The sequence below is a fragment of the Pezoporus wallicus genome, unplaced genomic scaffold (genome assembly GCF_028554395.1).
Source record: "Pezoporus wallicus isolate ANWC-B61680 ecotype Strahan unplaced genomic scaffold, APGP_CSIRO_Pwel_v1 contig_13643, whole genome shotgun sequence".
NCBI lineage: Eukaryota > Metazoa > Chordata > Aves > Psittaciformes > Psittacidae > Pezoporus > Pezoporus wallicus.
In genome coordinates, this window is record NW_026638179.1 from 130,486 (window position 1) to 146,398 (window position 15,913).

General features: G+C 40.9%; 1 protein-coding gene across 2 annotated transcripts in view; it reads right to left on the reverse strand.

Annotated features, from left to right (window-relative positions):
* ADAMTS17 (ADAM metallopeptidase with thrombospondin type 1 motif 17) overlaps window positions 1-15,913 on the reverse strand; it is a 167,701-nt gene that overhangs the window by 11,818 nt on the left and 139,970 nt on the right. For both annotated transcript variants that reach the window (XM_057409745.1, XM_057409744.1), the window contains 2 exons: window positions 9,756-9,960; window positions 5,940-6,092 (listed from right to left, as the gene is read on the reverse strand). In XM_057409745.1, coding sequence (XP_057265728.1) covers window positions 5,940-6,092; window positions 9,756-9,960 — 358 coding nt within the window. The remainder of the gene's footprint in view (window positions 1-5,939; window positions 6,093-9,755; window positions 9,961-15,913) is intronic.

The window sequence follows — 15,913 nt, forward strand, 5'->3', positions numbered from 1 at the left end:
TTTCTAGTGTCAGTTTCTAGCTGTGGTGCTGAATGCACATGAGGAGCCATAAATCAGGCAGCTGTTTGCTGAGCCAAGGTGAGTAAGCAGCAGGAAAGGGTCTGTCAGCCGTGATGTGTGACTGCAGTGTTCAGTGACCATCCTTCCTGCAGAGCTTTTTCTCAGTTCAACAAGGAAAGTTACTTTCTCCAAGGTAGGAGAAGATGAACTTAGTTATGACCTTTATGAAGAATTAACAAGTTGTCCATAGTTTATCATAAACAGATGGTGGGTCAAGCCATGAGTTTGTAATGAATGTTAGAACAAAGGACAGTTTGCTTCTATGTTTATAACAGCTTTGAATAGCCCTCTCGAACCACAGCTGTCCTTGATTTACTTTGCTTATCATGTAATGTGAATTAATCATTAAAAGTGAGGCATATAGAGGATTTTGCTGGTGTTCCCAAACATTTGGAACTTGGAAAACATGCTTCCTGGCACTGGAAGATTGTAAATTTTGAGACAAAAAAAGCAAAACCAAAAGCCCCAAACCAAAACCCAACCCCAACGTGTTTGTTGGTGTACTGCAAGGCCAGGGGTTTTATCTCTTAGAGAATACAATCTACTGCAATACTGCCAAAACAATTAATTTGCAATTACAAAATCCTTGTTACCACCCACTGTGATGAATGACTACTGATCTTCACTATGAGACACCTCAATGTCTGGCACAAACCCAGCATTTTTCATATAGGAAATTAGATCTTTTTTTTCCCTGCCTATTGTTAATATTCTCCTGGGATGAGAACCCACAGCCAGCATTTCACAGGCTGAGCAAAATACTGTAAAGAAATTGGCAAGTATTGATGTCCAGGGAGGGCAGGTGGCTATAGGTAATTTTTCAGATGTGCTTTATCACTGCTGACACCATTTGCAACATGAACATTGTCCAAATTAACACTCTGCCAAGCTTAGCCTTACTAGTGCTTTCCAGTTCTTGAAGCATACAATCTTTCTGAATCCAGTGAATGTTGTGCCAGGTGGTTATAGGAGATATAAAGTGGTAGAGAAAGTTCTCCATCTCTCCTCATTGAAGCCCAGCTTGACATGTCCTATATTTCTGTTTCCACCCGAGAGAATGAATCTGTGATGTTTCCTACACAAGACCCAAAGATCTCGCACAGCCTGCCCAGTCAGATTCTGATCTGCATGGCATTGGCATATGCCTGCACTAACTTAAGTGGCTGAATTAATCTGGATTTACACTAATGTAAGAGAGACTGATATCTAACACACTGTGCTGAGTGACATCCTTGGCTTGTGGCCAGTGGATTATAGGGAAGAATGAAAGACAGTTACCCTGGATTTACGTTGGGTTATCTGAGATTAATATAGGCCTTAGTATTTACAGAGCACCTACTGTAACTGCAAAGAAAAAATATGGCAAAGCCAACCTATTACAAGGCTCCTATGTATCTTTCTTCTTCTAAAACTCTCTTCATTGGGCTATGTAATATAATAGGTTAATGAGCTAAACTGTTGCCTGAGGGACAGAAGTTGCATGTTTAAACTTCTACCCACAAAGCTGAAAATGCACCCTTGTGAAAGTCAGCACTAACGATGGAGCGAGTGTATACCACTTGTAATTCTACCTTCCTTGATATAATACCAGTTAAAAGGAGAATAGTAAAAACAAAAAAAGAAACTGGGAACCCTGAACCATGCCGTGCTATTGGCTCAAAATACAGTACTTCAGTCACAGGACCAAAATAGAGTATGTCAAGGCATACAAAACAGTGACACGATTAAGTAAAACTGGAAATGAATTAAAACCCATTCAAATCTTGTGCAGAATTGCTCCTGCTGTATAATCCTGCCTCTTCAGTTATAGCCTAGAAGAGTCGAAAAGCCAACTGGAGAAAAGGAACTCAAAAAATACAGCTTTGGCTTGTATGTTTGCACCTAAGTGCTTTCCCTGCTGCGTTATTACTACAGCGGAAAGGGAGAGAGCTGAGAACACAGGGAGAGCCTTAGGTAGCTAACAAAGCAGTTCCTGGTGCTCTTTGCCTTCAAGCATAACTCATTTTTGTCACCCTCATAGGTAGGCAATGCATCAAGCCTGCATCTCCCCACAGCAGGCTAACAGTGCCCCCCCCATCATTTGGGACATATGTTTTCAACTGTGTGAGTCAAGGTGGACTTCCACATGAAATCTGCTGCCTCCAAGCACAGCCTAGAGCAGGAGAATGGTCCAGACTCAGGCTGTGTGTCCTGCTAAGTTTCCCACATTCATAAAGACATTTTGTCCACTAGCTGCCTGTGCTCTTCACAGGAATGTAATCCTTGACATAAAGTTTGTCAGCTAAACACAATTCACCATGAAAGAATGAACTACTGTCTTGCTAAAGCATCGAGGCATACTTTCAGCAGTCGAGGAGTCTGAGCTAGTGTTGGGAAACTGAGCAACCCATGTTTGTTCTTTTGCCTCGCACAACTACAGCAAAAATGCATGAATACTTCCAGTGCTAGAACATTTAACAGTTCAGATTTCAAACAAGGAGGAACTATTTCAAAGTAGAGAGAGTGTACGAGATGTTTGTTTCTTTAACTGAATGCAAACTGGATGTGGAATTTCCTTTTGGAAGAAATGATTGAATGGGAGATGGCTTGGATTCCCACTTGTATATTGCATCATATATAAAAAAGGATGATATAATGAATTGCATTTCTGAAGAATCCAGGCAACAATAGAAAAAGTGATTTCAGGTTAACACCTTCGGTGTTGTTCTTACTGTATTTTCACAAAGACTCTTGGGCCAGGAATAGTTAGGAGACTCATAATACCAGTGCTGTGTTTGTGTTAAGTGCTGATAATAATAATATCCCTTTAAGATAAGGGGTTTAAAAGAAAAAGTTGCAGTAGTGCAGAGAACTTGCAAGCTCAATAGCAGTCGTAATGGAGGTTACTCATGGTTAACAGAACAAATACTCTGTCCTTAGATCTACACAGTCTGTTAATCTCAAGCACTGGACTGACAAAGGTAGCCAAAAAATAACTTTACAGACCTGTATGTTTGCAAAGTGAACTCAATACATCAGTTCCTCATGCAACACTTGAAATATTCCGTAAATACACTGGGAATTTACAAATACCAGAGCCAAGACTGCTTGCTGAATCGGCTCACTTAGCTCCAAATGCTTACCACAGTGATAATACACTGGAAGAACCATCTGCAAATCAACCTGACAGAAAATGGAATAAAAGTCCTTTCAGAGGGTGGATGAGCAATGGGTGCAGGGCCCTTACTAAGGCCAGTTGGTGAGGTTTTAGCTGGTAGGTGCAGGTTAAAGATCAGCATGGCCATGCCTCCAGCCCTCACCTCTTCTATACAGTAGTGGATCCAGTGATAAACCCTCAACTTGTCTGGTGTAGATCTGGAGATTTTACTGCTGCCTATCCTTGTACCTTCAGAATGCAACAGGATCCAAGATCTTATACAGGATAACCATATTCATTGTTGTCAGATGTGAGATGAGTTATTAACACAGGGCTGGGAACTCCTTAGGGAAGTGATCTGTCTTCTCATGCACAGTCTGTGTATTCTATAAATACTACTATTACTACTATATAAATAATAGCCTGTCATTACTATCTCAGCAGACTGTTTTATTTACAAGTTGTATCTGGACTTGACTTTTTTAATGAGGTTTTGCCTCTTTGTTACATGACTTCCTGGTATCTTCAAACGATCTTGGTTTGGAAAATTAAGGATTGGAGGCCAAGTCACCATGCAAGCTGTTTGCACATGAAAAGCATCAAAACCCCTTGCTTTAATCTGTGATAATTACTACTGTCAGTTAAATCTTGCCTCCCTGATGGTTCTTAACAATAAGTAACAAACGCACAATGCATTAATTGCTAAAAGTTGTTGCTTGTTCTGAGATCAATTTGTATTAATAGGAAAAGTTTCCATCTTAGTCAGCACAAAGCTCTCTCTCACAGTGATGTTTACAGCACTGGGAACAAATGTTTTACAATGGAATTTTGCCCTGGATGTATGAATTTCAGAGTTCGCTATAATCTCACTGCCACAGACTTTTCTCCTTAAAGAAAGAACTGTTTAAAGCTGGACAACACCAAAGAGGAGTTGCTGATGGTTGTAAAGGCTCTTCCCCTAAGTCTAAGCCCTGCATTAGACCTTCTGGATCCTCATGATGAAAATCCTTCTCTCAGGATTTGTGGAGAATTGAATTCCACACCAAGCATTTGAGTTTCTGGGACATACCTGTGTTTCTGGGACAATGCACTTTCTTCAGAGAATTGTTATCTACCCATACAATTTCCTAGCCATCCAGTGGTGCCTTTTGTTTACCCTTCTACTCAGAGAATAGGAATCTAATTGTGTGATCCTGGTGTCCAGTCAGAATTAACCAATACATCTAGAATTTTAGATGCTCATTATAATCCAAACCTTAAGTCCAAGAACATCCTTCTGGACTCACACAGGATGAAATTCTGTGGGAAGCAAAGAGCTGGCACAAGCTCTCTGCAGGCAGAAGCAGGCTATATATGCAGCAAATAAGCTTTTTTTGCCCTTTTGTATGGGAAAGATCCCGATTCTGTGTTAAGAACTGCAAATAATAAGTGATTTTGCACTGATCCTGTCCTGTTCACACACTGACACTAAATCCATCAAGAACACTATTTACTGTGACCAATGTATGACTGCAGCCTTTCTATCAGTGAGCCAACATCTTTATCAGATTGGAACCACTCATAAAATGCTGAATGTTCAATCCTTGTGAGCAGTGAATTCATAATTTGTTCATATTCCTCCCTATAAAGAGAATCCGGGTCAATTTGCAGGCCAAAAGTCTTCGAATTCCACCAATAAATAAATAAATATTGTTATTTCACCTGTTAACACACGGGAACTGTTTGTTTTGGCCACTTTGCATGGACTCTGTGTGCCAGGTTACGAATAACGTTCAGTGCTCTAAACGGTCTGTGATACAAATTCCTGGCTCAGCATAAATACAAACCGTTTGTATGCAGCAGGTTCTTAATGCATTCTCCAGCACTGACACCATTAAATTCATGTGTCTATGGCAGAGTATAAGTATTTGTAATTCCTAATCACAATGTAAAAAAAATAAAGCAATCACAGATAAGCCGATTTGCCCATCATGGGCCTCTGTTTCATTGGATTTTGCTTGCTGGAGTTTGGGTTTTTGGAAAGCCAAATGCAACTACTGTATCCCAGCGGTTTCAGCACATGCCGTACATTCCGGGATACAAAGTAGACTTTCTGTTTTAAAGAACAGAACAGTTTCAGAGATAAGATAAAACCAAACTGGAATATAATATTCCTGGGAATATTCCTTGCTTCTTAATGCAGACATGAAGTCAGTAATGTAAAGGATGCTTTAAGAACAACGCTGGCAAAGACTGAGTTTCTCACACCGCCAGACCTCCTTCCCAAGAAAAATTACCTATTACTTTAAGATCAGGTGCACTTACAGACCAGACTCTGCTCTGATTTAATCCACAGCATTCAGGAATTACTAATGTCACTGGAGAAACTAAATTCAGACAGGCCTAAGTGAAGGTAAAATCCAGCCTCCAGGAAAGGACTGATGGGCTTGGCTTTGCCTTTAAATTCATGGCTTTCTTTCATATCAGGTGGTTGGAGTAAGTCTAGGACTGGACTATTAATATCAAATTAATACTCTATCCTGTTTGGAATACACTCCTCTCATACTGGCTAGGTTGGGGGCCTATGTTGCAGTGTTTGGGTTATAAATGCAGAAGGGGAGAGTTTAAGCCCCAGCAAAGCTTCCAATCAAAACCAGTTAAACCCTTACTTTCCAACTATTTAAACTTCAAATGACCATGGAAGCACATGACTCTGAACACCTTTGCACTCAGGAAGGAAATACCAGGTAGTGCTCCCTGTTACCTTAGACCAATCGCCCGTTTTCCATTCGTAACAGCCTGTGTGATCCTCACACTCTTCCTCATCTCTTGGCCTGGTGGCTGCATCACATTTTCCTTGGGAATTCGTGCATGTCACTGTTCTCTTCTGAATCCCCCTGCCACAGTCTGCTGAGCACTGCAAAACAACAGGTATTTGTTTGCTGTTACATGATGCCTAGAAATGATAACTTTTATCGTGGTATCAGACCTAAAAGGAAAAGCTGGTTTTATGAACACAGAGCAAATCTGATAACCTGTAAGATTTTCTCCCAATAACCTAATCCCCTTTCAAAATAAATGAGCAATTTGAAAAGCATGAATCTGCTTGCGCCTGAAAAATGGCACTTGTGGAAATCAACATTCTTTGAAAAATACCAGCTGGCATTTTGCTAGGATTGATGTTACAGCTTAAAAACTCCACAAAATTTTGTGTTTAAGAGCTCATCCTCTGTACTGAAAAAGCACACACTGAGATTTACAACACAGAACTGCACATCTCTTGATGTATTACAGGAATCAAATGTCGGTGATAAATGCATTTCTAGATCACAGTAGTATGAGACCACTTTACAAACAGATTTTTGCACTACAGTTTGTAGATACCACGGCAAAGTCACAGTTCTTACACATGTTCTCATGTGAAATACATACATGACCTTTACCCTTTGATTTCCCATATGCTCATCACTATGTTAGTTCCAAGGAACCTCAAATGCACAAAGCGGATAGCTTAGGAGAGGCACTATTCAGTGAGCCACAGAGTTGTGATCAGCTTCCAACTGTGGCCAGCAAACTAGCCACAGTGCTAACATCAGCAGGGATGAAAGACAGACTTCTCAACACCAAAAGCATAAGCAAGGCCTGCTTGAAGTCCTCTAAGAAAGCAGCAGGGTACCAGAGCTACTAGAACCAGTTCCTGAAGGAAGACTCCATTAAAACATTTGGGGACTCTAACAAATATTCATGTGAATGAATACAAATCATCTACAAATGGTTTTGTGCCTGGGTACCTTCTAAAGAGCAGGGATATCTGGTCACCCATTTGTTATCTTTGCCAATGAAAATTCGGTTTTACTGGAGCATTGTCTTGATTTCATTGGCCACACTAGGTGGGAAAAGGACACTGGCATGAACTGAGACAGAATTTCTGTTTTAAATAACCAGTTTGGTAATAGAGTAACAGATCTGCTGATGCTGCCACAGCCATCTGAGCGCATGGCACTACACAGCAGCATAGCCAGTCTCTGCTCTTCATTTCCATGCCACTGCAGCAGTTAAGAGTGAAATATTTTCTTGAAGAGCCATTGGGGACAGGTGGGTGGAAAAATGATATATGTACCAACTGAGATAAAAACTAACCTCCTCCACTGTGTCAAGTTCTCCCCTTGAGGGGATCAGCATGGAAAAGACAGTTGATTTGACACTGAATAAATAGCGAAGATATGAGATATTCTGTGAGGTCTTTTGAACGTGTTCCAAGAAGCTTCTCCATCCAGGGGGTCTATGCTGGAAACAAGCGTCAGCTTGATATAAATTACATCAAATGGACAAATCTCAGCATGCCTGTCTAACCATCTTAAAACCACAATCCAGGCAGTTCTGACCTGCTGGCCTTGTTAAGGACATGAATGACAAGCGTTTATGAGCTGGCAAGCAAACAGACATGCCTTTAAATATTTCAGAGCACTACAAAGTGACTTCTTGAAAATCTGGGAAACCTTCCACTTAATTTACTATGTGCTGCGCATGGCATGACCTCCTTACGGATGTAACATCTTTGTAGCAGGCACAGTTGTATAGTTCTGCTACATACGGGGATGAATTCTTCCAGGCTTTGCAGAATTCCAGAAAATGCTTTGCTGGACTCCTTGTAGCACAAGATGTGCCAGAGATCCCAGGCTGGAGCTCCCTAGATGTTACCTAAAAGCCATGAATTTGCCCCAAAGTTGTATAGACTTTCCCAAGTTATGTATCGTTTTCCTCAGCCCCCAGGGTGGACTCCTCAGGGTTGCTCTCGTTCATCTCAAACTACAAAGCACAATATATAAAATCTTTCAAATGGTCCAATTTACTCAAAGTAAATCAAGCTGAAGCGGGAGTATTTTCACAGTAGGAGAAATCTCTAGGTGGGTTTTACAAGCAAGTCTGGGAAAAACACCAACTGTTTGTTCTTCCCACAAGCTTTTAAGTCATTCACAGATTAATACTGCATATACTTTCCTAGACAAAACAGCATTTGCAAAAGGTTGCCAACAGATCTTTGGTGGTCACATATAAATCACCCTCTTGAAGAGTTCTTTTTCTTTCCCTAAGCCGTCTGTTTTCATGACGAATTTCTTACCATATAGATTTTACAGAGACCCCACAACAGTCTAAACATGAATATGCGTAGTCCCAGAGTGTCCAGCTGGGATCATTAGGTCTTATTTTATTAACAAATTACTTTGTCAAATCCCACGAGGTTTTGTAAAGGAGCAACACAACTTTGCAGTTAAGACACAGCTCCTTTATTTGAAGGAAATCCGTGTTTTTTTCTACTCCAGTTCCCTAACAGTAGGAACATTCACCTTTTCCTGACAGTCTCTATTTTTGTCATTAAAAATGGGTTGAGCAGTACTTTGTCCAAAACAATCTCAAGTGTTTGGCAATAGGAGGGGAACTTAATTTTTTCCACACTGGAGATTGGATATTGGAATTTGCTTTGAGAACACACATTTTTGATGGGGGACCAGACATCAATGTGGTCAACTGGTTGTTGTTGTATAACCAAAGGGTTCAAAAACATATGTGAGAAAAATTGATTTATAAAATGATACCACTAATGTGATGTTTACTCCATAGCATCAGATTAAAATGCTAAGGATTAAAGTGATTACCACTGAAGAAAGTCCTAGTTATGAGAAGTGCTCAAACTGGCAGAGCATCAAATGTGTCCTGGAGTCAACTGTGCTACATAACAGCAGAAATGTGCCAGAACAAGAATGAATTTAAAATCACGAGTGGGAAATTGCAGACATGACAAAAGTAAATATATCAAAGAAAAAACAAAGCAGTTATTGAGAAAATGATAAAAAATTATTATGCATTTTTAAATGAGTTATGTGGTCTCAAATACAGACTATTTCCACTCTGGAAAAAGTCATCTGTATCTTAGTCCATTTCATATAAAGGAGAGTGAAGTACCTGGGATTGTTAACAAAAGGCCCAAGTAAAACAGGTAGGAACTGCACCATAAAATTAGTCTCAGCTATGAACAGTTCAGCTGGCTCAGCTATAGGAAACAAAGAGGGCATCACCTGGAAGGGCTCCTTCTAGAGCACACAGACAACCTATCAGACAACTTACTAAACTTCAGTGTGTTTCTCCACACATTTTGAAAAGAAAGAACTCAGCAAGCAAATCTCATGCATTAATGAACAGATACAGCATCCTACTGAAAGAAAACATTACCCTCACTTAACTAGGATTTCCTATTCAAGGCGGACAATGGAATCACACTGTGTTTGTTAAGAGACACTGTTCCTCAGTGCAAGATGTCTTGTATCCTGAGTTTCTGTGACAATGTTTTAAATAGGAACTCACTGTTTCAAAAGAGATGAACAGCAGGGAAAGATGCTTCCCACAGAAATGACTGCAGCTGACCAGTCCCATAACTCAGCCAATCTGGAATGAGACTGGTAATGCTGTAAGCACTGCACCAAGAGTGAAAGGATCTTCTTATGATTCAGATGAGGCTAACAGATACAATATCAAAAATAAATGGACATCTTCTGGCTCCCTTCTGGAATCAAGTTCCTACCTTTGACCACTCTGATGCTTCCCAGATAGAAAGGCAGTCCCGACCTTCACAGCTTTGTACTGTTGTAGGTTTGTTGCCAAGGCAGTAGAGGTCTCTTGTGTTAACGTAGGTGCCATTTTGCAGCTGATAAACACAAGTCACTTCCCGGTGCTGGACACCTTTCTCACAAGTGGCAGAGCAGGGACTCCAATGGCCAGTCACCCACCTGTGAAGGAGCCAGAGAAGGAATGTTAAAAACCTGGTGGCATAAAGCATCGTGCTTCATTTAAAACCAGCGAGAAATGGGCAACTCCTCCTGGGTTTGTGGATTCTTTGACGATGCTGTATTGTCATCACACTGAGATCACCTGATCACCTTTGGGAGTTGAAGTGTGTAAAGCAGAAAAGTGTTTGCATACAAGAGAATATCCAACGCAAAACCCTGTATAGCTCCCTGTAATCCTCAGTCTCTACAACATGGCTGCATTTTTCCCTGGAAAGAAAGATTTGCCTGCAGGTGATCCGATCCTACAACTATTGTTGCCTTTGAGAGGAATACAGACTACATCTGCATGCATGTCTGCACTGTGCTGTGGAGCTGTGCAGAGAACCTACACTTACCAGGTACAGACTGGGAGGGTGCTACAGCCAGATGACTTTCCTGCATCCAGGAACCCCAGCCCTACCCTACATACTCTCAAAGAATACAAATCCTCTCCATCCCAGGCTACTAGAATGCAAAGACATCTCCTGCCTCACTTCTAGTTTACCCTCTCACAGCCACTGGTGAGATTTCATTTTCAATCATAGTTGGATTTTCCAGGATATTTAATTGGAATCTCATCAGGTTGAAGTTCATGGCACCAGGCACCTTAAAAGTGGAGAGTAACTGACTGCATTCTTTGTTAGATAATCTGAACTGCATTTAACTGCTAAGGCTCCCACTGGCTCCAGCAAGAGCTGAGAGCACCACTGTGGTTAGAGCCAGGCTACAAGGCAGTGAATAAAATGCCCCAAAAGAGTCAAATTAGGAGTAGGGAGGGACCATTTTTTTCCTAAAGACAAGCAGCATCCATCTTTACGCTTCCTGCAATCTGTCAGTGCGGAACATGCTCTTTGTAATTACTGGCATTCCTGTGTGAAGTGAAGGACCGGAACAATAACTGTGAAGGTGCTGTGCACCGGAAGGCTATCATCCCTTTCTCACCAGGTAATTGGCCCTGTAGCCTGCTATTTAGGACTGTCATCTAGATTAGTATCCTTATACCATGAATCTTTTACCTGTTACCCAATCCTGGGTTATCTGTTATGATAAGGGGCTCAAATAAGACTTCTCAAAAACAAGCCTGGTCAGAAACGCAATTTCACTTTGCTGAAGGCTCCCATGGTCCAGTTACAGCCTACTTACTAAGCACATTTCTTTAATGCTGCTCTGTAACTTCTCCTAAATGAATCAAACAACTGTTTCCCATCTTCCAGTTCCTGAATGGGGAAAAACTGGTTCAGCACAATCTGCAGAAACATCACGGTGTAATTGTCATGAATTCATTTACCAAATGCCATGACTGATGTGCTGGTGTGGCAGCGCTGCTGACTGCGTTGACAGTGAAGGTAGAAGCCATTTGGTTGGAGCAGGATGGGAGAGGGCAGGCTGGCCACCTGTCTTTTGTGGGCCTCACTCAAATGCTTCTGTGCATTAAAGCAGTTGACAGATCTGTGAATTTCCATTGGCTAACACAGCTGGAGAGACACCAAGCGTGTTTCTCTAGACAGTAGTTTTGGTGCATCTCTGTGGCTGAGTGCTTGGTATTTTGCTTACGGAATGGGAAAATGCCAGCTGGGTAATTGAATACTGGGGCTGAAAGACTGACAAAAATAGCCTTGAAGTGCAGAAATCAGTGTTCATGAAAATAAATAGCCAGGCTCCCTTGATATCAGCTGGGCTCTGCCTTGTCAGAGCAAGTGTGGAGGGAGTTATCTATCTGGGTGAAGGAACCGCTCAACAAGGGCATGGAGGGGGAAAGAGTGACTGTGCTTTATGAGCTGAATGTGAGTCACAGGGCTGGGAATGGTTTCTGTACAGGCTCCACTGAACTAATATTCACTTCAGCACTGTACTCTCACTGTGATCTAAAGCTACTGGCAAAAGAAAAAGGGAAAGGGGCTGAAAGCAGAGGAGAAAGATAAAAATACATTCTTGGCAGGGGCTGGCTGTGAGCTTGCATTTAGGATGGGCAGCACACAGCATGCCAACTATTTCCAAGATGCCTTCGGAAGTGAGGTTATGACTTTCCTTTCAGGAAGGAAAATTCCTTTTTTAATGTTTTTGGTTGTTGCTCTTGTGCAAGGGAGAAACAACCTCATTTGTGCCCTGTTCAGTGGTTGCTAGTTAGTGACCTTCAGCGGGCTCTAGCACAGATACAATAGAGTGTAACTGTAAAACTGGCACAGAAAAGACATTGTCATCATCATCATCATGAGAAGAATGGTTCCACAGGGCATGAGGCAAACCCCAGGAATCAATACAAAGCTGTACCAGTAGTGAAAACGCAATCTCCAACTTTTTTGTCAGAGTGGCATCTGTGGCCAGCTTCAGCTACAGATCCACTACATCCATCCCTGACCTGAGACCAATGGTTACAGATTAGGTAGGGCTATAGCATAAGGGATCTCTAAAACCTCACAGCCCATGAGTCCTACACTCCTGACATCTGCTGCTAACATGGAATCCAAATACTTATAAATTAAAGGCTATTTTAAAGTGCTGGGTTTAGTTTCATGTTCAAGAGACAAGTGACCGATTAAATGTTTAAATAATAATATCAGTAAAGTAGGCTATCATATATTGACCACAGAACTTCACCCTCTCAGTGAAGTCTCTGCTTCATGGCTTGTAAAGAGTATCTAGCAAACAAGTAAATGTAAGTCCTACATCCAGTGCTGGCAGTGCACTTCTCTCCCTTTCCACTTCTCCCAAAGCCCCCTTCATAGGCAGCTGAAAATGTTACTGTATTGCCTGTAAGACACAGAATCACTGCAACTATATTTCAACATTGTTCACAACAAAAGTTGGAGGACAAGGGATTTATGGATAAAGTAATTAAACATGAAAAATCCAGAAATTTTCATATTTGGTAAAGGAATTTGGTAAAGGGATTTATGGATAAAGTAATTAAACATGAAAAATCCAGAAATTTTCATATTTGGTAAAGGAATGTGCAGCCAGGTATTAGCATATCTACTATCTCAAGTAATATACATGCAGGGAAGAAAAATGTGATGTACAAATAGTATCACATTATGGTTGCTATTAAATTACACTACAGACAGATTTTCTTCTCTACACTGTCATTACACCTTTTGAACACACCTGGATGTGTTTAAAAAGGAGAATTACTTTTAATTTCTTTAAAAAACAGCATTTTTCTTATGACAAAAAAGAATTCCAGCTTTCCAACTCGGAACACCGAGCTCTGTGTTATTAACTAAGCCAATTAACTGCAGTACTCTAAGCCCTGTGTATATCATATACAGCATTTGGCTTCCAGTTGTGTTTTAAGCCTGCAAACTGATCTTAGGGATTGCCTGACACCACGGCTCTTTTCAGTTTGGTCTTTCCCTCCCAGGTTACAACCTATCTTCTGTTGGACCATGTGAGTGCTCTCACTGGAGTCCCTGGAGAGCCTCTCATTTTTCCAGCAAGCACTGATTTATGTGACAAACACACTTATCTTTCTTACAACCATAGGTAGGGCTTTATCCGTGGTATTAGTTTTTGTAATCTTACCTCTACAGAAGATTCAAGAGCTAGAGGATTCCTGATGGTGGTTAGATTTAGGAAGAAAGTGATGAGCTTTTAAGCACAGATTTTGTAACCCAGTAAGTGGATGTCTTTCTAGCTAAAAAAATGCCCAGAAGGATGTGTTTTTCTATAGCCTCAAAAAGCTGGGATGGGCAGGACATGCAATCTGAGAGGGCTGTTTTAAATCTTTGCCTTCTGAGTCTTCCTCAACCTCTGACCTCTCAGTATCTCTGCTGAGGAATTGGGAGTTCTTCTTCTAATCTGCTTTGGCAACACTCATCTGGCAGGCCCCTGGAGCAAACTTGAAATATCTTTTGGAGGTTCAGTTCATCATTTGATCTTTCCATGGTCTGGATTAGTCATTAACCTTGAATTATCTTCTCTACCTACTTGCCTATGACTCCTACATTTTCTATGAAAAAAATGTCTACAGCAGTACGTACATAACCACAGGGGAGATGAATGTCTGCAAATGAAGACTTGTAGCTAAGGATTTGGGGGAAAAAGGCTATGAAGATAAAATGGGTCAAGGCTAAAGCATGAGGTAGAGGAGTGCAATCAAAAGACATGAAGTCACTTTTCAGAGATTTGTAGCCTTTATAACACAAAGGTATTACATGTTCTAGGGTAAATATTGCAGCCCATTAAATTTCACCTGGTTATTTCTGTCTTGAGCCCTGCAGAAGACCAATGCCTGCAAGCTGATTCTATTCCACCATCTAAACATCCATGGCATATTTGCACCTGCACTCACTATCTACAGGGATTGCATTGCTTTTGTTCCCTCCACAATGCCTCGGTGGAATTAACTTCCCTGCTTTCACAACAATAGCTTGGATGTGACCAAAGACATTTGCAATTAACACATTTTTTTTCTGTTTTTATGGAACCTGTTTGCTTAGAACTGGCTCTTAACTACAACTAGTTTAGTTGCAATATAATATAATGCAATATAATGTTGTAATGTAAGATGTTAGCTGAATAAAGTATCAGAGGAAATTTGCTACAAGACATAACTAGTTTGAAAATCAGTCGTGACAGAAACTAATCCAACAGAGTGTAATCTGAGGCTTCTATTTCTAGCAGATTTTGTTCCATACCTTTTGGTTTAACATATATCCTTGAACTAATGTATAAGTGAGAATAACTCTTACGTCTAGTTGGGACTGGTTGTCTTTAGCACCAGTTTGTGATGCAAAATCATGTAGAAGATGCTCTTAGTTTTCGCCTGGATGAAACTGTGCCTCTACTGATGTTAGGCAAAACTCAGACCAATTTACCGTGGGGCCAGATTTCACATGGGATAATTTTAGCAAGGAGAATTGGAAAAGATTTTTGGGAATCAGTCATGTGGAGCTGACAGTCAGATGTTGTCTGCTCACAGCTATCAAACCAAGTTCGTGCTTGAATATGTAAAAGCAAGAGAACACTGTTTACAAATGGACTCATGACTGCCATGAAATACACACACTCTGCTATGTTATCTTTCTCTCCTTACACACTTCTAAAACTCTCCACCATACCCCTGCAATACTGACATACGGTGGAGATATGGGGTCAAAATAATCAGGTGAATCTTGACTTTTGGGAACAGGTTGTGCCACACCCAAGCATAGAAGGGGATTTTTTTGTTGGAAAAAAGTATAAGGAATCTAGTAGAATAATACAGCTGCTGATGTCGAAAGTAGGACTCCAAGACTAACATTCCTGTCTGATTGCCTTTATAAACAGTGCTCAGTAATTTTCCAGTACAGTAGTCATTCAGCTAACAGACTTGCCAACTTTCACTCACACAGGTTTCTTTTTAATTTGGTGATTATCATTTTGACAGCTTGGCTTTTTGTAATTTCCCACCAATTATAAGATGAGCCACAGGACAATGTTTTATAATTTACATGCACCTTTGGAAGACCTTTTAAACGGAAGACATTGTATTCTCCCTCCTCCCTACCCTAAATCAAGCAGATCACTCGCTTCCAGAGGACTCAGTGTGGCATGAGTAGATGTTCTTCTTGCTGGCAGCTCCATCACTACTCTAAGGCACCGAGTATCAGCACCCTCAGAGGCCTTTGGCAGTGAGTTACCCCTACCCTGATCCATGGCTAGTGTACTTCTGATAGTGCAACTGGTGTCCAGCTCCATTCCTTGCCTTTCAAAGAAAGTGGTGTCTTTCCCTCAGCTCACACCACAGGATGCAAACAGGGAAAAAAACATTACAGCAGGCAGTAGTAGGAATGAATTTCACAGTTACATATTTTGTTAGATTATCCTGCTAATCCTTCTTTGTAGTAAAGACTGCACTTGGCCTGAAGAGCCTCAAAACAGAGGCACAGATCACTTAACATTTTAAAACAAGGCAATGTTCAAAGAGAAGGCT